The sequence below is a fragment of the Rosa rugosa genome, chromosome 2 (assembly GCF_958449725.1).
Source record: "Rosa rugosa chromosome 2, drRosRugo1.1, whole genome shotgun sequence".
NCBI lineage: Eukaryota > Viridiplantae > Streptophyta > Magnoliopsida > Rosales > Rosaceae > Rosa > Rosa rugosa.
The window spans coordinates 53,906,443-53,931,953 of record NC_084821.1 but is presented as its reverse complement, the minus strand read 5'-3'; the positions used below and the strand labels follow the sequence as shown (position 1 = coordinate 53,931,953).

General features: G+C 36.3%; 2 protein-coding genes and 1 long non-coding RNA gene across 14 annotated transcripts; 1 reads left to right on the top strand and 2 right to left on the bottom strand.

Annotated features, from left to right (window-relative positions):
- Positions 1-8,025: 8,025 nt before the first annotated feature.
- Positions 8,026-19,388, top strand: LOC133731016 (FBD-associated F-box protein At1g66310-like). Its single transcript, XM_062158494.1, has 4 exons — positions 8,026-8,129; positions 8,513-9,392; positions 14,287-14,503; positions 19,180-19,388. The coding sequence occupies exons 1-4, from the start codon at positions 8,056-8,058 to the stop codon at positions 19,386-19,388; spliced, it is 1,380 nt and encodes a 459-aa protein (XP_062014478.1). The 5' UTR covers positions 8,026-8,055.
- On the bottom strand, positions 10,008-13,289 carry LOC133728981 (uncharacterized). 12 transcript variants are annotated; one of them, XR_009856169.1, is made up of 7 exons: positions 12,553-13,289; positions 12,233-12,269; positions 11,640-12,147; positions 11,442-11,518; positions 11,278-11,320; positions 10,340-11,092; positions 10,008-10,235 (listed from the first exon to the last, which is right to left on the bottom strand). It is a non-coding gene; the product is annotated as an uncharacterized LOC133728981 (long non-coding RNA). The 12 variants fall into 12 exon arrangements; XR_009856170.1 differs by having other exon boundaries at positions 11,640-12,095; XR_009856168.1 differs by lacking the exon at positions 12,553-13,289 and adding an exon at positions 12,380-12,545.
- A 4,133-nt stretch (positions 19,389-23,521) lies between the features above and the next one.
- Positions 23,522-24,802, bottom strand: LOC133731015 (uncharacterized). The gene has a single exon (XM_062158493.1). It carries the CDS (start codon positions 24,800-24,802, stop codon positions 23,522-23,524), a length of 1,281 nt encoding a protein of 426 aa, XP_062014477.1.
- Positions 24,803-25,511: the final 709 nt, after the last annotated feature.

Here is a 25,511-nt window from a genome sequence, read left to right as displayed (position 1 = left end):
ATTAGGGTTCTTACCTGACTGCAGTGAGAGAAGCGATGAAGGCGACGATGGATAGAGACTTCATAGAGTGAAGGAGAGATTCAAACGAAAAGTAGAGCGAACAGAGAGTTCTTTGCGGGTAGATGAATTTTTTTTGTTTTTCTGGCTAAGGTAGGTGTCTTTTTATTCTTTAAAAAAAAAAAAAAAAAAAAAAAAAAAGAGGATATATATATAGCGTCAGATAAATGAAAATATTTGGGCTAAGGCGCGAAATGAAAATTTGGTTGCGGGTCTTCAAATTTTGGTTATATGACTTATATCCAACTGCATGATTGATCATGTACTTGTTCATATTGATTATATCCATAAGCGTCATAGTCAAATTGATTGTTGTTTTCATGAGATTCATTTAAGATCTCACTGCGCTCTGTGCCTAAACTGATAGAGTCAAAACTTAAGGCAATTGAATAAACATTAGATGTGGTACTTTGATCATCATTCCTGAGAAAGATGAAGTGAATAAGTTACTTTTTGAAATTGCTTCATCATGAATCTCCTTGTCTAGATTCGTCTTCAGGGAATTTCTGCCCTCACTTGGATTCCACTCCTCACTCGGATTTCCTCCGAAGGGAATACTCTTTACCCAAATTCGCTTTGAGGAGATTTTTCCTCACCTATATTCGTTTTAAGGAGATAAGCTTTGCATTTAGAGAATTACTTCTCACACAACATTACCTTGAAGGTATTTTGCCTCACTTAAATTCTCCTTGAGGGGATTTCTCCTCACACAGATTTCCCTTGAGGAGATCTCTCTTCACATAGATTTACATCTAGAGAATTACTGAGTTCTTTTTTCTATTTTTAATTAGATTTTACATATATTTCTTCACTTTATAGGGGATATATCCTAAATATCTAGTGTCATTCATAACACTTACCAAACGTCATGAAAATATTTTTCATGATGTTTTTAGAACGCCATGGCCTACTCTCATTCATGACACTTACCAAACGTCATAAAAATGTTTTCATGACGTTTTTAGAATGCCATGGCCTACTCTCATTCATGACACTTACCAAACGTCATGAAAATATTTTTCATGACGTTTTCACAATGCCATGGCCTACTCTCATTCATGACACTTACCAAACGTCATGAAAAAATTTTTCATGACGTTTTTAGAACGTCATGGCCTATTCTCATTCATGACACTTACCAAACGTCATGAAAGCTTTTTTAATAACGTTTTCAGAACGTCATGGCCTATTCTCATTCATGACACTTACCAAACGTCATGAAAACTTTTTTAATTTCATAAGAGTGATGACAGTTTAAAAACGTCATCAAATAGTAAGACTTTCAATGACATTTCGAAAACGTCATAAACTTGAGACGAAATTTTGATCCATGACGTTTCCATTAGAAAACGTCATAGAAAGGGTATTTAATGACGTTTTTGAGTAAATGTCATTTAAATATTGTCATTAAATGTCATATTTGTAGTAGTGGCAAAGGTTGGAACTTTAACAACTTGTCTTAAAACCCCATCAGGGAAAAACTGCATTTGGAGTCCAAGAGTCGAGCAAGACAGGACGATAGGATCAGTGAATTACCGAATGCTGTTCTTTGTCACATACTTTCTTTTATTCCAACAACAAAAGATGTTGTGAGAACCAGTGTTTTGTCTACAAGGTGGAAGAACGTACATTTGGGCTTTTGTTCCCAATTTGTACTTAGATGATGACGAGTTCTCCTCATCTGCTGATTTTATAGCGTTTGTTGTTCGTGTACTTCTTGTTCGTGACTCATCCCCCCTTCAAAGATTCCATCTTCATTTCAATAAGTGCCATGCTGAGGATTTTTCTAGAATTTTGGTTGGATTAGCACTGCCGTCAGGTGCAATGTGGTACGGTGGAACTAGATCTTTCTATCGATTTAGAAGAAGATGATATGTCTGAGTTGCCTATATGCCTTTTGACTTGCAAGACACTGAAGGTTTTGAGCCTGATGAGGTCGAAGTTTATCATCAATATTCCTACATCAGTGTGTTACTGTTTTCCATGCCTGAAGTTCCTCCATATCCATTTTACAGTTAATTCCCCTGGTAAAATCTCAATGGATTTGTTTCACTTCCCTATTCTTGAATATTTATCAATACTCTATAGATGTAGATCTTGGACACAAATTATTGGACTTTAACATCTCTACGCCTGAGTTGAAGACATTAAGGATCGATTTGTACAGTTCAGATGATTTGCATGATCTCTACAACTTTTCTATTGATGCCCCGAAGCTTGAAAAACTTGATCTCCAGGAAGGGTCTCTGCCGAATTTTAATTTTAAGAACACAAAATCACTAGTTGAAGCCAATATTGAACTCCGATCCATATGTATCACAATGAAGATTATGTAGAAGAGGGACTCTGTTAACCGTGGATGCAACTGAGTTTCTGGCACAAATTGCAATGGTGAAATATCTGTCTCTCTCATGGAGCATATTTCAGGTAAGTTTTCCTAAGTAGCTTGTCTTTACGTTAATGTAATAGATAAAGACGTAGAGTTGAAAGTGCATAAGAGGATTGTCATCCCTTGCTTCATTCAATTTTTTGAATATTATTTTCATGCTTCTATATTTTCTCTCTGTTGTACCAACTACCAAGCATACTTTTTATTACTAAAATCCCTTTTCTCCATTCTGGCAAGTGACGATTTGAAATAGTATATTCTGCCTAAGTATAATAGGCAATCAGTCCTGCATGAGTTGCTGTTTGATTAATATTTTATTTTTGATGAAGGCTTGCTGTGTGTCTGGTTTTGATAATTTGAGCAAATTAACGCTGGTTCATTTTGGCGGCTCGCACTGGTGGAAAGTTCTAATGAAGTTGCTTGAGACTTGAGAGATCACCTAATCTAGAATGTCTTGAAATAGACGACGGGTTTTATCCAACCCAAAGACAGATGGAAGCGGAGGTGATTAAAGTTCCTGAGAAAAAAGAGAAGGTGGTTGAACTTACTGACAAAGAAGCAGTAGTGATTGACCTTACAAAGTTGGCAAAAGTGCTGAATTGGATTCCACCGGAGTCTATTCCTAACTGTTTATCGTCACGACTGAAGACTATCTCCATTAAGGGATTGAAGGGAAAGGGATACATTGGATATCTTGACCGGCCAGATGGAATTGACCAAGTATTTGTTAAAAAATGGTCGAGTTTTGGAGGAGATGACTATTTATACTCCTGGTCTACATACCCCTAAGAGGAAATCTATGACGAAATATCAATGTGTGACTGGGGTTCGAAGACTATATATGCATGTTGGATTAATCGAGAAGATGTTTTATCGATGTGGATGATTTATGACTAAAGGTATACAACCCTCTTCTCATAGTTTAGTACGTGCATGGGAATTATCTAGAAAGCTGTCCCTAATTTTTCTTCTTCACCTTTGTATTCTTTCAGAGGACCTCCATTTCTACATATATATTGAGCAATTCATGTTTGGTTTGTTATCATTTATTGTTTACGGATATTTGTCTTAGCAAATACAATATAGCCTTTTGTCTTGGCCTAGAAAGGGATTCTATGAATACTTGCATGGTTGGTATTCACTATCTAGCTACTTAATTGGACATCGTTAGATGGTAATGAAGTCTTAGCGGTCTCACTAGCAACCCTAAAGAAAGAATGCAAGTAAGCTTCGCTCTCTCAATCAAGAGAAACAATATTCAGTTTTGTCTATATGCAGAGGGATGCCTCCTTGGGAGTCTTTCAACCCATATTGCACTACTAGAAAAAAAGGTCCCTTCACAAGGATAGTGTTGTCACAGAACTTCACACGGACGATTATCCGTGTATTAAGTGTTATAGTACACACGGAAATCCGTGTGTATACATTTTCCACACAGACTATTGTGGCCACATAGGGTTCAAACTGGGACCCAATATTTTTCATAACAATTTACACACAGAGTCCCGTGTGAAATAAAGTAAAATACAGTGATTTTTATATATTGTCAGATGGTAAATTAAAAATTCAAACAGTTTTCCGTGTAAACATTAGTTCACACGGATATCTGTGTAAAAATATAAATAATAAAATTAATGTTTCACACGGATATCTGTGTAAACATTAGTTCACACGGATATCTGTGTAAGAATAAAATTATAATCATGCATCTCTGATCGAAAGAGTAAAGACTTTATTCTCTCCATCTCCCTCTTTCTCACAGATCTCTCACCTCTCTCCGATTTTCTCTCTCAAAAATGGATAGCCAGTCACCCAGTCCTCTCGCGACAAAAGCAGCATCTTACGGTAAGATTTCACTACTTTTTTGAATCCAACATTTGAGTTTTCCTTTAGGAATTTGAATTTCTTGTGGAGCTTCATAATTCACTGATGATCTTTTTGTAAACGAAATATGATGATCTTAAGCGGAGAGCTTTGCTGCCGTTGACAGAACTTGCAAGACCAGAGGAAAAGCTTGCTGGTGTTCGAATTGATGGGAAATGCAAATGCAAGGACTCGGATGTCGTTTTAATACTGGGATTGGGATCCATCAATTGTTGCCGGATGGTACCTAGCTAATTGTTCATGGATCTTAGATCTACAGTACAGGTAAAGGCCTCGGTTAATACCCAGTCCTCTCTCTATTATTGATTAGTGCTGAAAATTGGAAGCTAATGTATGAGTTATGGGTTTGATTAGTGCTTCAAGTTAGAAGCTGTGCAATGTGATGGAATTGACCGCGGCAAACAAATCGAGATTCATATTCAAGGTATATATATTCACTTTTGGTTTGTTGTTTATTTGGATTCAAACTTACTTATCTATATTGCGTTAGAGATGAGTAGCTGAAACTGGATCTCATTTGCAACAATACTTGTGTATGATTTACTGCAATAAGATCCCAGATTTGCAAAATCACAATGAAGAATGATGAAGGAAAGATCCCAGATTTGCGAAATCTCAATGAAGAACGATGAAGGAAAGATCCCAGATTTGCAAAATCTCAATGAAGGACCTAAAACAACATGAAAATAAATGGAGGACCTAAAAATATTCAATAAATTGATGAATTATATTTAATCTGGAAATTACGAAAATTCAATGGTTTGTAAATTTGGAAATTAATATAATTGATTCCTATGAGACCCACTTAATATAGCTCACACAGACAAGTTTTCCGTGTGAAAGTGATTTAGCAACGCTCGCAACCAAGGACTTAAAAATCGAGATTCGCCGAAATATCGGCGAAATTTTCGTTTTCTCGGGTTGGCAATATTTTCGCCATATACCATGATAATTTCGTGCGATATTTTGGACATAACGCGATATTTCCGGAAATTTCGGAAATTTGGACGAAATTCATGAAATTTTGCTCTTTGTCTCGTGGCCCAGTATTTTCGCCATATACAATGATAATTTCGTGCGATATTTTGGACATAACGCGATATTTCCGGAAATTTCGGAAATTTGGACGAAATTCACGAAATTTTGTTTTTTGTCTCGTGGCCCAGCAGCCCAAATTGGGCCCAATTTGCCAATTTGGAATCAAAATTCTGAAAAAAAAGGGCAAACTCCCTCGAGGAGATTCGAACCTCGGTTGCTCCTTGTACATTCAAACAAGGCAACCATTCCTACTGGGAAAGGATCTTGTTATTTTGTTGTATCTTTTTATGGGGAGTGAAATTTGCACCCCTAATATTACAATCTGCACCCCCTTTCTAATTTTTTAATATTTTCTGATGTCCTCTTACATTTATTTTCCATATTACCCTTCCTCGTTATTGCCTTGTCACTGTTTGATTCTGATTTGGGATCCTCCTCCTCCTCCTCCTCCTCCTTTAGAATCAAGGGAAGCGAATGGCTGAAACTATAAAAGACCTCAGCTTTCTGACCATTTTCGTTTGAGGCAATACTCATGTGTGATTTCAAATACCCATTTGAGGAGACTAAGGCGTGGAACTGGCTTGTAGCGCATGGGTAAGGAGAATAAGGGATCAGAGTGTTTAAATTAATTCCCAACTTGAGCATACCAAGAATTCCAAAGAGCAAGAGGAAGAAAACCCAGAAACTTGGGCTAGCTCCTGTACTTGGTCAGCAAGCTCAAGTACCTTGCTTTGCTCCTTGAACATGATTTATTGGGTGAGATAAGGAGGGATTGAAGAGAAGATGCAGACAAAGAATTGATTATCTGAGAAGGGACTGAAATGTAAGAGACCTTGTTCTTGTTGCTTTTTGAGTTGGCCATTTGTGGACAGAGAGGCTCTGTTTCCTCTTCTTCTTCTTGTTTAGATGATTTTCTCTATTTATGAGCTTCCTTTACTTTACTAGCAGCATTGAAGTATTGACCACCAACAGGTCGACAATGAAGAGACTCTTCGATTGATGGTGGTCCGCTGTCGTGTCGTGGCCGGATGGCGAAGATGGAATCGGGTCGCCGGTAGGAGCACTCGGGTCAACGATCCGCCGCGGCAGCGTCCGTCTTCTGCAGCTGAGCAGGAATCTCTCTGTCGCAGGCCAGCTTTAGAGACTCGGTTTGGTGTCCATCGCCGGAGACTAGAGTAAGAGAAAGAGAGAGAGAGGGACAGAGGGAGTGAGGAGTGAGAGTTTTGAGATAGAGAGAGAGAGAGAGACTGAAGAAAAATGGTTGGAGAAGAAGGGTAATATGGGAAACACATGTAAGAGGGCATCAGAAAATATTAAAAAATTAGGAAAGGGGTGCAGATTGTAATAGGCTGGGTGCAAATTTCACTCCCCCTTTTTATATATATTGTTTCTTCATAAATCTCTTCTTTTTTTGTATTCTCTTTTTCAATAGTTTATTGGGTAGTTTATTTTATTGTAATTAATCAGATTTATTATTTTAAATACTTTGTATATATATATATATTTTTTTTTTACTTTTTCAAGGAGAACCCAAATGCTTAAAATACTTTGTATATGAATAAACTACTAATTTTATGTATGAGAATTAATAAAGTATCAAGATTATAAATATTCACTAAATTAAATTTCAATAAATGTCATAGTTATATACTAATGCACTTTAAATTATACTAATTTATTATGTAATAATGTTTAATATATAGTTTTTTAAAATAGAGTAGATAATTGATCAAATAGACATATTCTAAAGTTTAATTTAAATTTTTTATAGTTTTTATCGAATTTTTATCGATATCGATACTTTCTCTAAATTTCCATTTTTTGGATGATCGATATTTCCTCGATCTTCGATATTTTGGTCATTGCTCGCAACACATACAAATTGTGAATCCGTGGCTGTACTGTGTGAAACTACCCATACACACAGATTTCTGTGTGTATTTCAATGGACATGTGCATGAAATGGGGTGTGATTTATAAAAAAGAGTGTCAGTTTCACTTCCCTTAAATAATAATGATTTTTTTTTTTGTATTTTAGCCAGAAGGTTTTATCTCACTTTCATATCGTTACTTAAAGGAGAATACAATTGAAAATAGTGTTGTATAAATGTCTGAGTTGTAGTACATTGATTGTAACAAGTGACTGTGTTCAAATCTCATAAATATTGTGGAGAGAAATTCTTAGGTAGGGCAAACGTATCAGCCACGTGGTACGCCTAGCTAATCACGTCTCTCTATTTTTTAATTAATTGTATTCCAAAACAACTCATGTTTAATTATAATGAAATACTCAAAACACCCTCCTTCATAGGCAATGATTGGCTTAGCGTACCGCCACGTAGAGCGTCAGCCCTACCTAAGAATCGGGCGGAGAATGCCGATAAAAAATTAATTAAATAAATAAATGTCCGAGCTGTGGTTAGTTGGTTGGAACAAGTGACGTGTTCTAGCTCACTAATATCGTGGATAGAGTTCGGCAGAGATGCTGATAAATAAAATTAAATAAATGAATAAATGTCCTAGTTGTGGTACGTTGATTGGAACAAGTGACGTGTTCAAATCTTACTAATATCGTGAATGGAGTCAGGCAGAGATGCCGATAGAAGAAATTAAATAAATAAATAAATGTCTGAGAGTGCGTGGAGGGTTCACTTTCATACTTGACTAGAGTTGCAGTCACACACACAATGAAAATGTCTCTGCGGATGTCGTTCTCAGATGATTATCCCTTTGTTTTTCGGCAACAAATCCGATCTTTCAGGTACTGTGCTTTCTAGCCATCTTTTCACTTACAATTACAGTTCTTTACCATCTGTTTAAGAATTTTATTTTGAAGGAAAAAATAAAAAGATTTAATCTTTGCTATTATATGGATCTTGAGGCTTTATTCAAGGATGGACCTTTGGTTCATTCTCAAAAACAAAAAAAGGATAGACCTTTAATTGGTTTATGTGTAATTGTTATTTCATTTTCATTTTTCATAGAAATTTCAAAAGTCTTTGAAAATGCGTTGTTCCCTGGTCCAGTGTTTCTGTATTTAAAATAGAACGTATATGAAAATGTCTCTTTGAAATTAACTGATTAAAATTATTGAAACGAGCCAATAAAATTTGGGACTTTACAATTTGTCTGAAAAATCATCAGGGGTGAGGATAGGATCAGTCAATTACCAGATGCTGTTCTTCGTCACATACTTTCCTTTGTTCCAGCAACCAAATGTGTTATGAGAACCTGCATTTTGTCTAAAAGGTGGAAGGACATATGGGCCTCTATTCCCAATCTATACTTCCGTGATGAACAGTTCTCCTCTTCTGCTGATTTCATAGCCTTCGTTGATCGTGTGCTTCTCCATCATGATTCATCAGCCATTCAAAAGTTCCATCTTCATTTCAATCGTTATTGTGTTGAGGATTTCTCTCGTGTTGATAGTTGGATTAGCACTGCCGTAAGGTGTAATGTTGTGGAACTAGTCCTTTCTATTGGTTCAGGTGGACAAGCGATGTTTGAGTTGCCTCTAAGCCTTGTGACTTGCAAAACACTTGAGGTTTTGAGGCTGATGTCATTGTTTATCATCAATAATGTGCCTACATCAGGGTGTTTCCCAAGCCTGAAGTGCTTCCATCTCCATTTTACAGATAACTATGCTAATTACACCGCGATGTGGTTGTTTTATTTCTCTGTGCTTGAACATTTTACTATAGATGGAGATCCTGGACCAAGTTTATTGGATCTCAGCATCTATGCTGAATTGAAGACATTAAGGATAGAATTTTCCAGTTCAAATGATATGCATAAGTATTACAATATTGATATTGATGCCCCGGATCTTGAGAAACTTGATCTCAAGGTGGGTTCTCTGTCAAATTTTAGTTTGACGGATACAAAGTCGCTAGTTGAAGCCGATATTAAACTCTGTTTGCATCCCAATGAAGATTATGTACAAGAGGACTCTGTTAGGCGTGTAGAGTTTCTGGCAGCAATTTCTATTGTTAAATATCTGTCTCTTTCCGGGAGTATCTATGAGGTAACACTAGGCCAAAAAACGAAACAGACAACAGACATTTTTCGTTGTGGGATATGGACAATGTCCGTTGTGTATCGACGCGTTGTGTGATGAAAAATGGCACAACAGTTCTGCACCGTTGTATGACTTACAAACACACAACATTTTTTTTGTTATCAGCGTTGTGCCTTCCCTCGGCAGATGCCAGGCACAGCTGCCGTGCAGCCATGCTGCGCATGGCAGGTGCATGCTTCATACAACAGAACTTGTTTCAAAATTGTTGTTGGAAAACTTAGTCAGACAACATTTTTTTGAATTTCACTGTTGTCTGATTTCTACTCACACTTCAGTTGTACAGTATGGTCGTTGTGTGACTTAGTTTTGGACAACGTAGTTCAGTTTTTTACAGTTGTGTGATTGTAAATGAGAAGACATAATTTTTGTAAAACCATTGTGATATATAAAAATGCATTCCGTAGATACCCAAATTGTATGTATTGAGACAACGTTGGATTGCCATTTATTAAAATCGGTTGTATGATCATTTTCATTTCCTGAATTTTGTGCATTATTAATGCTCAGTTTTACCTAATGAATATTGATCAATTGGAAACAAAACTGATTGCAAACATCAAATGATTAATCGAACTCATACTATAAACTTCAAATGTAAAAAAGGAGCATTTCCTTATCATCCAAACCAACATTAAAAGAACAAAAGCATTCTAACCTAAGCATTCTAACCAAAGGAGTCTTCACAATTGATTTTACATTCAGCTTTTTGAGGTGTGTGTAGCACTGCCCACACCCAACAAACATGAACGGAGCTCCAAATATGTAAACCATGGAAAACGCAGCTCCAACCTACACAATACATTGATTCAGTTATTCACCATTTCAATTATATATAATCCAAGCAATGAAAGAAGGCATAAACTAATATCCAAAACTATTTACAATTTACTTACCTCATCGTCTATAATATCAAACAGTAACTAAGAAAAGTAAATCTTGTTATTTTCTTCAATGCTATATTTAATCTACCACCAAACCTGCACTTAAATCAAATCTGTAATTAAGCCTGAATGTGCTTTCAAATTGACAAGAAAATTAGTAATTATGCCTCAGCTTTTACAAAGCAGTATCAATGATCAGAAACAAGTCTCACCTTGCTGCTCATATACATTATCTAGTTTCTGGGCCATAACTAAATAATAAACTATGTCTTCCAATGGCAGGTACAACATTTTACAGATTGAAGAAAACTCATATACAAAATAAAACTACTGCCAATTTGAAACTCAAAAGCAACATTAGTCAGTTACACATCAGTATTCAAGCTACAATTATTTACAAAAGCTTATGCCCTTTATATATTATCAAGAAAAGCAAGCAAGCAAGTTCAGAAAAAGAAGCAAAGGTGGATGCTTTTTGTTTTCTTTCTCTATGACACTATCCTACTTTTTTGACATTGTGATTAGAAGCCTGATACAGCATCTGAAACACCTTCCCCTACTGAAAGACACTAAAGTAGTGCCTAGAGCCTAGCAGCTGAAAACATATATATGTGTGTAGGTTACTAAAGGTAATAAATAACGGGGCTCACCTTTTTGAACTGCTGGGATTAGTGTACATGGCCTGAGGATCTGATTCTCTGATGGGATTAGTGTACATGGCCTGGAAAATGGTTCACTTTTTCTCACACCCATTTGGGGCATCAACTAAGCAATAAAAAGGCAACAATTAATGAGGTGATGCTGCAGTATCATTTCAAACAAAAAACAAATGCTATCACTGGACAAAGCCCCAATGGAGGAAATCAAAAATGGACCATTACCAATACTAGTAATGCATTACACAATTGTGAAAGATCAAAATTTTACAAGAGCCGTGAAGAAATGGGTACCTGCAGGTGCTCTACTAAGTTCACCCCTCATGCTTCTAAACATCTGATCAAACCAAAGAGAGGAACAAACAAGTGAGCGTTGAATGTTATATTTAGAGGAACAAAAGCACCAAAAAGATGGACTTGGACAAACTAAGATAATGACGAGAGAAAAAAACAATTACCTGGAGATGGCTTTTGACATGAGAAATGGTGAGTCCTTTGATATCCATAATCTGAAGAACAAGTTTTGGAGTAGCCTCTGAGAGGAAGAAAGACAGGAACCAATTGAAGGTTAGAAAAGAAATATATAGAACCGGGCTAAAAATTTAGAGATCAAAAGAAAATGAAGGAATAGATAGAAGAGAAAGAAAGGTGCTTACTTTTATGGCCTCCAAGCCTCTCAATGGCTTGAACAAAGCAGTGATGAAGCTCAGGAGTCCACCTCAGAAGAGGCACTTTGGATCTTATGTAAGGCCTAACAGCACCATTTCTTCCACAGCTACTACTAGTACTCAATTTTTTCTTTCTCAAAACCCAGATAGACCAAAATCCAAACTTTTTCACCACCTGGGTCTTCCCCAAATCTTCTCGTGAGAAAAGTCCTATATGTTGTTCTAATCTGTCTAGCTCTTGGGTTTGGTTTTTTAGAAGGAAAAGACTCTATTTTCAGATTTAACCTCCCAACTTTTAAGACTCAGAAACCAGTTGGAAGTGTCTATCTAGGTATGTGGCAGCTAGCATTATAAGCACAGCCTTGGAAAGAAGGGAAGAAGAAGAAGAAATAGAGGAAGAATCTGAAGGGGACACTATGAGCCGAAAACATACAAATCAGCTACCTGATATCCATGAGAGTAAAAGATAAGTTAAGAAACCCAACTTAAACCATGCCTACAAAATATGAAGTAGCAAATAGATCAGAACAAAGCAAGAGAATTAAATCCCAGATGCCAACATTCAAATTCAAAAGGAATACCATTCGATGATCAGCTCAAAGGTTCAGATTCACCAACCTGATTAAAACCCAGCAAATTTCAGAAACCTAACAATGGAGAAATTGAAAATTCGAAGCTAGAGGAGAAAAAGTGAGTCTTTTCAAAAGACTAGTTGTGAGCTTAATTACCCATTTTATCATGTGATTGTATTGGGCTCCCAGTCTTCTTCAGGGAACAGAGAGACAAAATCCCTAGATTCTAGATCCCCAAATTCCCAAAACCCAGATTTCTCACACTGAATCCACAAACAACACTCCAAATGAGGAAGTATTTAAGAAAATTAAGAAAAATCAAAACTCACCACAGCAGCCAGGTATTGAAGGACGGCAGAGAGCTACACCGGAGCTCCGACACCGACATGCTCCGCATACTTGCCGGACTTAAGATTTCAGACCTGGGGCTGAGATCCACCATCTTGGAAACTGAAAAGTTCTAGCAAGATTCAAGCCCTTGCAATACTCATAAAACTCAGCAAGATGCCCAGCCTGCAAAACAACAAAGCATAGAGGAATTAGCTCAACACCAGTGACCGTACCGTTGAATCGGGTTCCCAAAAAAAAAAAAAATCACTGATCCAAGTCAATCCAGTGGCCACCAAATTCTTCGAATCGCAGTTTGGTGGGTGAGATCGAGATCGAAGAGAAAAAGAGAGGGGTTATGGGAGAAAACGAGGGTTTGGGTGATTTTGGGGAATCTGAGATTGGGGGTTTCCCTATTTGGGATTTCAGAATGAAAGAGAGAGGAAGACTATGATTTCTGGGTAAAGAAGAGAGTTGGATGAAGAAGAGAATGAGAGAAGACTCAGAGTGAGACAGGGAGAGGAGCGATCTGGAGAGAGAGAGAGAGAGAGAGAGAGAGAGAGAGATTTTCGGGTTTAGGGAGAGAGAGAGAGAGAGAGAGAGAGAGAGAGAGAGATTAGAACGTGAGGAGCGATCTGGAGAGAGAGAGAGAGATTAGAACGTGAGAATTCAATGACCCCTGCTTTCTTTTCTTTTCTGTTTTTTTTTACAAGTGATGGAATGAAGGCACAGCCTTCTAAATGTTCCCGCTTATGTGAAATCAAAGTTTCAGTTTTGGCGCTAGGGTAGGCATTACTCATTCATACAACACAAATAAGTCATTTAGTTGTGGGATCATCAATCACCACCAGATATATTTGATATTTCAATCAAAATTTGTAGGTTTTGGGGGGAATGAGTGCTATTTTGGGAATATAAGCGCGCACATCCAAACCTTTCCCTCTTGATCATACAACACAGAGTAAAAAACGGTTGTATGATATTTTGCATGCAACTCTCATACAACAGATATAACTATTCTGTTGTACTATGTGGTACCAATTTTGAGCCAAATTTGAGTCAAGTTAGGAGGCAAATCTGCCGCTATTTGTTTTTTTATTCACACAACAAATTATTCTTGTAAGTGTTGTGTAAAGACCTTCTAGTTAAAAACTTCAGAATTTTAACAACCTTATACAACGCAAGTTTTTTAAATGCGTTGTATGATTCACTTTCCCTCATCACACAACAATTGTTGTTGAGGTTATTGGCCTAGTGTAAGTTACTAAGTTACACAACGCAAGTTTTTTAAATGCCAATAACCTTATACAAAGTGTTGTATGTTGAGGTTATTGGCCTAGTGTAAGTTACTAAGTTTATCGTCCTAACTATCTTCTTGTTCCTTACGTTATATATCATGTTTAGTGGAGAGGATAAGGAAAGAAAGGGGTGGTAGAAAGAAAATAGATACTTGTTAGGTTTTGGTATGGAATAATTGAGCAAGACATAGATACTTGTTTAGAGTTGAAAGTGCATTTGAGGATTTTCGTCCCTTGCATCATGCAAGTTTTTGTATATCATGTGTATTCTTATTACGTTTCCTAGCCTTCTGTTGTACCAATTATAGTGTTTAGATTGAAAGCCACTTTCTCCTGGAAATTGATGATACAAATTAGTATATTATGCATAAGTAGTCTTCAATAAATTTCTCCAGTTGCTGTTTGATTAATTTTTTTTTTTTTTTTCTTTTGATGAAGGTTTGCTTTGTGCCTGCATTGGATAATTTGATCAAACTGAGGCTGGTTCATTTTGGCGGCTCTCACTGGTGGAAAACACTAATGAAGTTGCTCGAGAGATCACCTAATCTAGAATGTCTTGATATAGACCACCGGATTCATCCAACCCGAAGACAGGTGGAAGTGGAGGTGATTGAACTTCCTGAGAAAGAAGAGGAGGTGATTGAACTGCATGTTGGTAAATATGTTGGTCTAATTGCTATATTTATAAGAAAATCAAGAAACATTTATGCAGATAAATCTAACCAAAATAAAACCGATAAAAGTTAGAAAAACCTTAAGTAATATGGTCGAGTCTAGAACTTGGTTCTATGTCCTTAAGACGAAATTGCCTCCTCATCGGTGCTTCAAGGATTTTAATGGCAAACGCGTCCCAGGATACAACGACCTTCTTCTTGTGGTAGTAGCACTCCAAACCTCAAGAACAGCGAACTTAGATTGTGTATGAACTCTCTCTTGCAAAAGACTCAATTGGTTTTCATGACACTAGGAATACTCATATGTAAAAGAAGAGGAGGAAAATTTGAATTCAAGATCTCTTTTCAGAATATGGTGTAGCAAGTGTTTTATAGATGTAAGGTGACTTTTGGAGTAGAGATGACTTTTCACCAAAAGTTATCTTTTGTGATCAGTCATGACTTCTCATTGCATAGTCATTTACATTTATTCAACTTCACACCTTTTCACTAATTATTCATCCACAAATTATGGAAAATAAAATATTTAATATTAAATTTTCCAACAATCCCCCACATGGATGAAATAATTAGTTAGAAAGGAAATTTTTTAAAAGACGACGCGCGCGGACGTATGAGAGAGTTCGGTTGAAATGATATCGCATCGGGATAGGTAGCTTTTGGCCTTGAACCTTCCGTAGTGAAATACCATCGGATTTACTAGTTAATTAGTGAACGTGATGTCTTGAACTATTCAGCCATTTATGTAAACCAAGACAATAGTATTCACACAATATCTTTTCATACACATCTAGTTCTACAGTTGTGTCCTTCCGGCCATGGACAACACTCGGTATTCATGAGTGCTTTAGAGAATTCAGCCTTCAAAATTCTCATAGAAACGGCCTCATTTCACACTCATATAGGTGGCTTCTTATGAAGAGTATCCTTCTATACCCCACTTGAAAAATCAAGCTATAGGAACCATTAAAAGCAAAGCTTACCCTAACTCATTATGCATTGTTTCATCATCATAGGACATGGGAAAGAGATTTATCTCCACAATGCTTACTTCAAAGTCATCCACCATTTAGTTGTCCCTTTGAACCTAGATCTTGGGATCTCCAATCAACTAGGTTGGGTATCCATGATGGCGACTTTATGATTTAGGCTTATATCCCATTCATTTCGATGATCAACTTACTCTCTTGTCAAACTTCGATTCAATAACTTCATTCCAAATCAAATTCAATATATGAAAATTAATTTCATTCGAGAGTAGTTGTTACCAAGTCAAATCTTCGATTCACCAATTGATCGAGAGTTGCGACATGTTGGCTAAGATTCATTTAGCCACACACCCCCACATTTCTAGAAATTTGTAGGAAACTCGTTAAGTGTTCTGAATCTTGTAATGTAATCGTGGGAGAAAACACGATGTGATCACCCTTCCAACCATTAGTTCATGTTCATAGCATAAAGCCAAAAGATGTCATTGTTATTCAAATTGATCGTCTCAATATCACTATTAGAGATCCATGCAAAAGAACATGATCACACATTAATCAATCTATAGAGAGGTTCACTTAAAATAATATTATATTCATGATATGGGTGAAACAATATATCTATCTATTGGCAAATGGTAATACTTCAAGTATGAAGTACATATGCCGTTTCAAAACTTCAAATCACTTGTAAATTTGCAAGTGCAAGGCATATGCATATATGTAAGCAAATAGATACAGACAAGTGCATTTTCAATAACTATCTAGGCATGAATTAATGCCAAATCATATCGATGAATTACGTATAGATATATGCATATATATTCTGGAAACTTTTCATTTTGCGGTTTATGCATGTCCGTATTCTTTCCATTGTACGCATAGCAACATATTGCTATCTCTTTGATAGAAATCAACCCAGTCAATGACTAGTTGCGCATGTAAATACATGTACCGGTTCCCGACAGTTTTGGCTATGTCAATTAAGCCATATATGTAGCATTATTACTTTATTATCAGTTTCAAAATAACATGCAATTCAATCGGAAAATTAAATAAATTGGTCATTGAACTGTAAGATGCAAATTCAAACATACCTCTTCACATATAAGCCAACTAGTACCATCTGCAGTTATATGTATAATTGATTGCTCATATTCAAGTGTCATAACAAGCATATCATATAGAACTAGAATCAAATAATTGTATCTTCAAGATATATCACATATAAGCCTACCAAGTCACTCAGCCCAATGCATGCATATTCGGAGATATGAGAATAGGTTTTGATATATACAGAATAAGAAATAAATCAACCCAGAGCATAGAATCTCGTTTGAAAGGCATCTAATAGAAAACTTAAACAATAGTAATGCATGAATTTGCAAACAAAACCGTTCGCAAGCAAATATTACCTTACAAACCGTTTGAGGGGTTGCGAACCTTGTGACTCAAATTGAACATCATTCTGACTTCTAACTATTTCAAATCATATTATTCTCAAAATCACAAGACATATAGTAAGCAGTAGTAACATGCAATATATGCTATAGCCTTAATCACCAAATGCAATAGACTAACGTGATTACTAGTACTATATAATTATTTTCTCCTACTACTTGTAGAAACAACTTGGATACGTTCATGTAGTAAGACTAATTGAAAGATCCCCGCTATAGGAACTCATCAAAGATACATAGCAATTAAGATCAACACTTTCGTCTTAAGATTGTTGGTAAATATGTTGGTCTAATTGCTATATTTATAAGAAAATCAAGAAACATTTATGCAGATAAATCTAACCAAAATAAAACCGATAAAAGTTAGAAAAACCTTAAGTAATTAATATGGTCGAGTCTAGAACTTGGTTCTATGTCCTTAAGACGAAATTGCCTCCTCATCGGTGCTTAAAGGATTTTAATGGCAAACGTCTCCCAGGATACAACGACCTTCTTCTTGTGGTAGTAGCACTCCAAACCTCAAGAACAGCGAACTTAGATTGTGTATGAACTCTCTCTTGAAAAAGACTCAATTGGTTTTCATGACACTAGGAATACTCATATGTAAAAGAAGAGGAGGAAAATTTGAATTCAAGATCTCTTTTCAGAATATGGTGTAGCAAGTGTTTTAGATGTAAGGTGACTTTTGGAGTAGAGATGACTTTTCACCAAAAGTTATCTTTTGTGATCAGCCATGACTTCTCATTGCATAGTCATTGCATAGTCATTTACATTTATTCAACTTCACACCTTTTCACTAATTATGGAAAATTACATTTATTCATCCACAAATTATGGAAAATAAAATATTTAATATTAAATTTTCCAACATGAACATACTGGATATGAAGTGTCAGTGATTGAAGTTACAAAGTACGTACACAAAAGTGTTGAACTGGATTCCACCAAACTCTGTTCCTAACTGTTTGCTGTCGCACTTAAAGACCATCTCCATAAGGGGATTCAGGGGAAAGGGTTGCAATGGATCTAGACGAGATGGAATTGACCAAGTATCTGTTAAAGAATGGTCGAGTTTTGGAGAAGATGACTATTTATACTCCTGGTGCATTTCGAGATACAAAAGAGGATATCTTCAACGAAACTTCTATGATTGAATGGAGTTCTAAGGTTGTTCAAGTTGAAATTATTGAGAAGATTTTTATGGGGATTAGAGTGATTCTGTGATTAAAGGTATAGAAGCATCTTCTCAAAGTTTAGTGGCTTCCCATCTGTGACAATCATTTCATTAGTTTTCTTTCTTTTCATCTTTGCTTTATTTCAGAGGACCACAGTTCAATTCGTTCGCGGTGATTACTTGAGCAGACTTGTATTTTGGTATTTGTTTCCAGAGTTTGTTATCGATCTTAATATAGTCTGGTTTCTTTAATGACCAAATGATGACCAAATGAATAGGAATTTGGTTGATTTTTACAGAGTTTGTATAACGGAATACAAGTCTGCTATCTTTTACATTCATCTTAATATGTCTGGTTTGCTAAAAGAAACGGACTACATTTGTTTATACATTTTTAATGACCAAATGAATATGAATTTGGTTGATTTTTTAAAGACACAATTCCTGCATAAAAATCTAAAAGGTTAACTGTTGAAATCGTTGAATTATGTCATATAGTAGTGAAATATAGTAAAAATCCTCAAATTTCAAATTGAATGAGATCCTCTCTAGAAGGGAATTGAGATTGAGCCGCCATCATATCATTTTACTATTTTGCCCATTCTGATACCTTTGCCTTGTTCAGTGATAAAAATAAAAATGTGTCATATTATGTGAAGTCTTGAGTAGTAGGGGAAGCAACAACTTTCTCCATAATTCTAGATGTTGGTTTAGCCTTATACTTAGAACCACCAGAACAAACATGTGTGTGTGTGTGTTTGTGTTTCCATTTACAGTATATCGAGAATCACAACCAGCGAATACGTTCAGTAGCTTCCAACTTTGATTGTAATTTATTTATTTATTGTTTTAGATTTTCTTGTTTTCTTAAGCTCTCTACATTTTTACGTTTTTAGCCTCAAATACATTAGAGAAATTTACGCCGATAACTCACCATATACTCTTAACAAAGTGTGGTTACTCTAAGGAAGCCAATCAAACATGGATACACATCAAGCTTTTCATCTTCTCAAGTTACCTACATTTTACATTTTCAGGCTTAGATAGATCTGAAAAATTTACACTGACAACTGACCATGTATTTTCAACAAAGTGTGGTTACAATATAGAAGTCACTCAAACATGGAAGCACATGACACTTTCCATCAATAATGAGGTCAGAGCCGGAACATATCCAAATCATGTACGGAGAGCAGGCATGGCTCGTCGCTTAATGGAGAGAAGTGCTAATGCTAAATCCTCTTAATTTTTAATCATTGGATTACAATATGAGGTATTTATTTATTATTTTGAACTTGATATATATATTATTTATTTATTTTAAAAAAAAATCCTTAGTCCATCCCACCCTGCCAGTGAGAACTGAACTCATGACCTTTACATATGCCAGTGATATTTCGAACTTGATATTTGTTTTGTTAATTATTTATAAAATACTTTTGTAACTTAAGAGATTTTGCATGCAGCTCCAACCTGTCATCATCTCATTGATTAAATGAAAACAGTACAGAGCGCGTGAGTGAGTTGATTGCAGTTAAAAAGTGGAAAACAATTGGTTCTCTCTCTAAAGCTGCTGAAAAAAAATAATAGAAGAATTAAATTTTTTTTTTTTTTTTGCGTCGGTGTAGGTGTGTCCTTCATGTTTGAGATGGATAATTTTGGAGTCGTATAAGATATAATTAAATGATCATGTGTGTAATTCTCCTCAACTGTTAACAAAAGGATGATCTATCCATTAAAAAAAAAATGAGAAGAATATAAAGTTAATTATTTTTTGTGTGGGTGAGTCGTTCATGTTTGAGATGAATAATTTAAGTTGCAAACCGTATTCTTTGATATCAACTTTACCATTGTTACTAAATGTTATGATTAATTTCAGTTTACCTACTCCAACTTTAAGTCTAACTTCATATTAGTCCCTGATTTTTTAATTTCATCAAGATTACCTTTGCACTCTTAATTTTAATCAACGATGGTCGACGGGTGTCAATTACCAAAAACGACAAACGTACTCCATCCAAAATTTTGTCAAGTGCTAACGTGGCAGGTGATAGAATGCATAAGATTTTGCGTTGGGCCCACAAAAAGGACTAAAATGGACAATTTGCATTTTATTTGCTCTTTTTATTTTTATTTTTTTTAGAATAACATTTCATCTACCCCTTGAGGACCGTCCTCAATCTTCTAGAGTCGGAGATCTGAACTGTGCTGGGTTAGAAACAGCTTCGAATCTTCTAATCCTTGACGCCTTCTCCAAACGCCAAATTACTGAGCCTCGATCATGTCGGGAACGGCTTCAAAAGTTCTTTGCCAAATTTTGAAGCACAAAAAGTTTGGCCTTTTTGGGTTTTTAATTTTTTTTAATGAAGAGGAAAAGAAGATCTAGGTGTTTCAGAATATGTTAAAGACGAATAAAAAAGAAGAGGGTCGAGGACAGGCACGGAACCAGGAATTAAATTTGAGGTGGGCTATATTTACCTTATGCTGAGGAGAAAAATTATTCTTAAAAATTTGGCATAGTCTACTTCGTTTTGATGGAATATCTCAATTGCATAACACTTTTCAAAATATCATTTAAAAAATGCATTTTGTTACCCAAATCTAACCATAGAAAATTAAAGCAATTTAAAGTTAAATATTCGATGTCAATACAAATTCAACTAGAGGGAACAAGAAGAGTCATCACTAGATGGACTTAATCACTTTGTACCATATAAGAGTCAAATTTAATCAAACTTAACCAAACCAAAATTAATAATACAAATTCAATCTCTTTTTTAAGAATCAATAGATTTGATTACTTACATTAGAAAATCTAGAAATACCTAAATTCTAATCTAAATTATATTCTAATTTCATCAAAAAAATTCATACCTCAATAAAGTTGAGGGAATGAGAGCAGAGACGCAGAGTGCTGAGGAGAGGAGAGAGTGACCTCTACTAGGTGAGAGACCGACGCTAATGTGCAAAGAGAGGTGAGAGGTGAGGAGAAAAGACAGAGAAGAGGAGAAAAGACAGAGAAGAGGAGAAAATGGAAGAAAAGGTGAGGAGGGAAGTGGGGGACGACATAACAGGGGAGAAAAGACAGAAAAGAGGGGAAAGGGTAGACAAAGAGTTGTTGCAGTTTTATATATTATATATGTTTGAAGTGCTATAACTTAGGGTGTATATAATCATTTTTTATCCAAAAGTTGGGGTGTGCTGCAGCACACCCTTAGTTCCGTGCCTGGTCGAGGAAGAACAGAAAGGGGTGTATTTGGCAATTCCCTTTTCTTAATCTCTGTCCATTGCCATTTTGGTTTTGAGATGAGGTGGATTTTAAATCATGTCTGATGGGTATTACACAGTTCGAAGAAGACAAATGATGTATGCGACGACGTTCGTGGAGAGGTACTTTTCTTTTTTTGGTTTTTATAACCGATATGCGACGACGGTTATGGTGTGTTTGTGATTGATGATCTTGTGTTTTGTGTTGTGTGTGAACGTATAAATTGCAATAATAGGGTTTTTTTTTGCGGTGTCCTTGTAATACCATTTTGAAGTTTTAATCAACGGGTTCAGCGTCGAAGAAGATGAGTTTTGAAATTGAAGAAGAGAAAGGTCAAGACTTAGGGAAGATAGAGATTGAGGAAATCGAGAAGGAGATAACTCGATGATGAATAGAAATGTAACAAAAGTAAGAAGCTAAAAATTTTGATTGTAGTACAATATATGGGGGCTAGTTATGGCGTTAGGAGCAAAGCACATAGGATTGAAGTACGTACTAGTGTTTGAGAAGGATGTGAGTGTTGTGAAGGGGAGGACGGTGACATGGCCTAATTCAATTTGTTAGTAATGCTTTGGCAGTGCTTGAAGCCATTGATGAGATTGTGTGAAGCAGGTTGTGTTACTGGAAATAAGATCAATGGCTTTGCAGACGGCTCTCATGTAAATATAGAGAGAGCTATGAGTTTTGCAGAAGAGGAATGTGAAGAGGAATAAGTTGAATCATGGAGAATTTGGTATATACCAACTTGCATTTCAATTGGTAATTTTTGTTTTGAAATTTAGTATCGGGGAGCCATAACTCTTGTTATGGAGTAAGATTGCTTTTCGTTTATGTTGATGGGTTTAGACTTTGGTTTCTTTGCTGTGCAATGATGGAGAAGGTCTCTTGTTGGCTAACAAGAATATGATGTATTCATTTTCGTTCTTTAATGAATTTAAGTAATGGTTATAAGTATGAAATATTAAAAAAAAAAAATGTAGGAAAATGTTCACAAGGGTACTATCAGAATTTAACCATTTGTCTCTTGCCACGTCATCACTTAACGGAAGATTTGGAATGGAGCTTCGAGAATTGGACAAGGATGATTAAAATTGGGAGTGCAACACTCCCAACGGTAATCTTGATGAAATTAGAAGAAGAGAGACTAACATGAAGATTGACCTAAAGTTGAAGTAGGTAAACTGAAATTACTCAACAACAATGACACGCATCGATAAACAGTCAAACGCAAGATGTTAGTAATAGTGTAGCATACATGCTAGCACTAGATAGAGAGTACACATTTCACCTTTTGAGAGTGTGAAATTTGCCGTGGCATATGAATTTGTTGATGTTGATTTTACTACAATGGCTATATTTTAAGTTAGGTTAAAAATCTTTTCAGCTGAGTTGCAATTTCCATTAGGTTGCGGCTATTGTCACCCTACCATTTTCTTAGTTCACCCTACAAACATTTGAATTATTGAAAGACTATATTACCCAAGTGCACAATGACTAATAAGTACATTAATTTTCTTGAGAAGAGGGATAAGTACATTAATTTTTTTAAAATCCAAATATGTAAGAAAAAATAAATATATAAGTAATTAATTAAATACAAAGACTACTTAATTTCTCATTGGATAACATTACTATTTTTTTGTCTTTTTGTTGCCTCCTCATCGTTAATTCGTTATTCAATTCACAAAACCATTACCTTTAACTTCATCAAAATCTTTGCAATATTCTTTGTGAACACCGAAAGTAAAAATTTAAAACACAAAGAAAAAAAAATCAATCTCTTTTTTTTTTTTTTGAATAGAAGTTGATTGGTATTCAATAATCAACAGCCAAATGGCCATAGCTTACAAAGCTTACATAAGAAAAACCGGCAAGAAAATCCGGTAAAACCTATCCAAGCTATAGCAAACTAACTATCATCATTGGGAAGCTCACAATTAAGCAAGCCTATCCAAGAGTGACAAAGCTTCGCCTCCTACGGAAAGAAATCATTCAACTAGTCCTCCCTTGCCAATCACGCAATTGTGGTACAAGAAAGAAACTAGAAACGTCATAGAAGACTCATAGAAACTAAGACACCCTTAAAAAGGCTTAAACCCAAGCTAGAACGATCAAACAATAAGCAGCTCCTTCCCATTCGAGTTGGAGCATAAATCCACACCGACAACAGTACCTTCCGCTTTCTTTGGAGATTGTAACTGTTTAGCCCGGCGTCCAGGCGGACGACCCTTCTTCTTTGGAGCTACTCCCATCGAAATCGGAACCTCCACTAATTCACCCAATTGGAATTCCGGAGGAATAATTGCCAGACTAGGTTTAAAAACCTTTTTTCTCACACCCAAGCCCAAGTTTGGACTTTTTCCAGCAGCAAGCCCAGCAGAAGGCCCAACAGACTTGGACCCAGTCAAACTTTGCTCTCCCAGCCCAACAACCCCAATCAAGCCCCCAGTCAAAGCTACGGTCAACCCTAAATCAAAATTAGGGTTTCCCGCCGGTTTTTCCGGAGCAGCCATCCCAGATGCAACGTCTGCAACCTCCAACTCAGAGCCACCCACCGTCACCACCTGCTCACCAGCCGCCTCCGCCACCAAACCCAGAATCTCTGACACCGGAGAAAGCACTTCCGGCCACACGACAGCGGCCATCGGAGAATCTCGCGGTCCGGACACCGAGCTCAAGCCCTCCCTATTCGATACCTCACCGCCCGGCATCACCAGCCCGAGCGCCTCCGCCGCCAACCTTCCGTCACACGGACCTCCCCCATGGCCAAAAAAACCACAAGCCGCACACAACCCATGGCATTTTTCATATTGTAACTCCACCATCACCGAAACAACCGATGAAAAGACAAACCTCCGTTGCGCCCAAATCCTCCGGCGAACATCATGAATCACACGGATCCTCTGGACATGATCCTTCCTTTGCACCGCCCCCTGATCAACGCGAACAAAGTCCCCCAGTACGCGTCCGATTAGGGTTAGGGCTTTCTCATTCCGCATCGCTATCCGCAACCCTTTCACAGCCACCCACACCTCAAGGAGATGCAGCGGCGCCGCTCCTAGGTCAGAGACTCCGTCGTAATCCGCCAGCAACAGCATGGAGTTGTTATAGAACCAAGGACCCCCCGAGAGTACCCGATTCTTCACCTCCATCTCCTTAAATTGGAAGACAAAGATGTCCTCCTCCTCCTGCCGGATCAAAACCCTCTCCTTCAATCCCCAAACATTGGAGATCGCCGCCGAAAACGATGAAAGCACCACCGCCTTCTTGGACAGAAGTCGGCCACAGAGATAGAAAAAAGAATCATGGATAGCATCCTCTCCACCAAACAGGCTTACCACGGCCTCGTCAAACAGTACTAATCTTTTTACATAGATTGAAATAGAGAACATTGAAATTGAAAGAAAAATTAAAAAAAAGGGAGTAAATCATATTATGATTTTATTAGGAAACTTTAATAAATTTTAATTTTTTTATGAGTATAAATTAAATGAGAGATTTTTGCTAAAAATATTTATTTTTTAATTGGATATGTCACATAAGGATATTCTTGGAAAAAGAAATGGGTTAAATAAGTAAATTTAATAATTAAAATTAAAATGTAGGGTCTAATGAGCAAGTAGGGTGAACAAAGAAAATGGTAGGGGTGGCAATAGCCGCACCCTTTCCATTATTTTCATTGCAATTTCCATTGTTTAATTGTATCTATTTCGAATTTGGAAGATATAATAAATTAAGAAAATTTGAAACAAATTAAGAAATTAAAAACGAAAAAGACCTTGTTTTGGAAACCAATAAAGTACACAAATCCATACTCTTATCTTTTTTTTTCCTTCCAAAAACTGACTTTGCTGCTTTTGGATGAGACAATTATAAATACTTGAGAAATTTTGAAATGGTGGAATGTACAACTCCATCAATTAGAATTTTCATTGTTTGGTTGTATCTATTTAGAATTTGGAATCTATAATACATTAAGAAAACTTAAAACAAATTAAAATATTAGAAACAAAAAAGACATTGTTTTGGAAACTAATAAAGTAATAAAAAGAAACTTTTGTAAGAAAATTGAAATGACACCTATTCTGATGGAAATTGAGG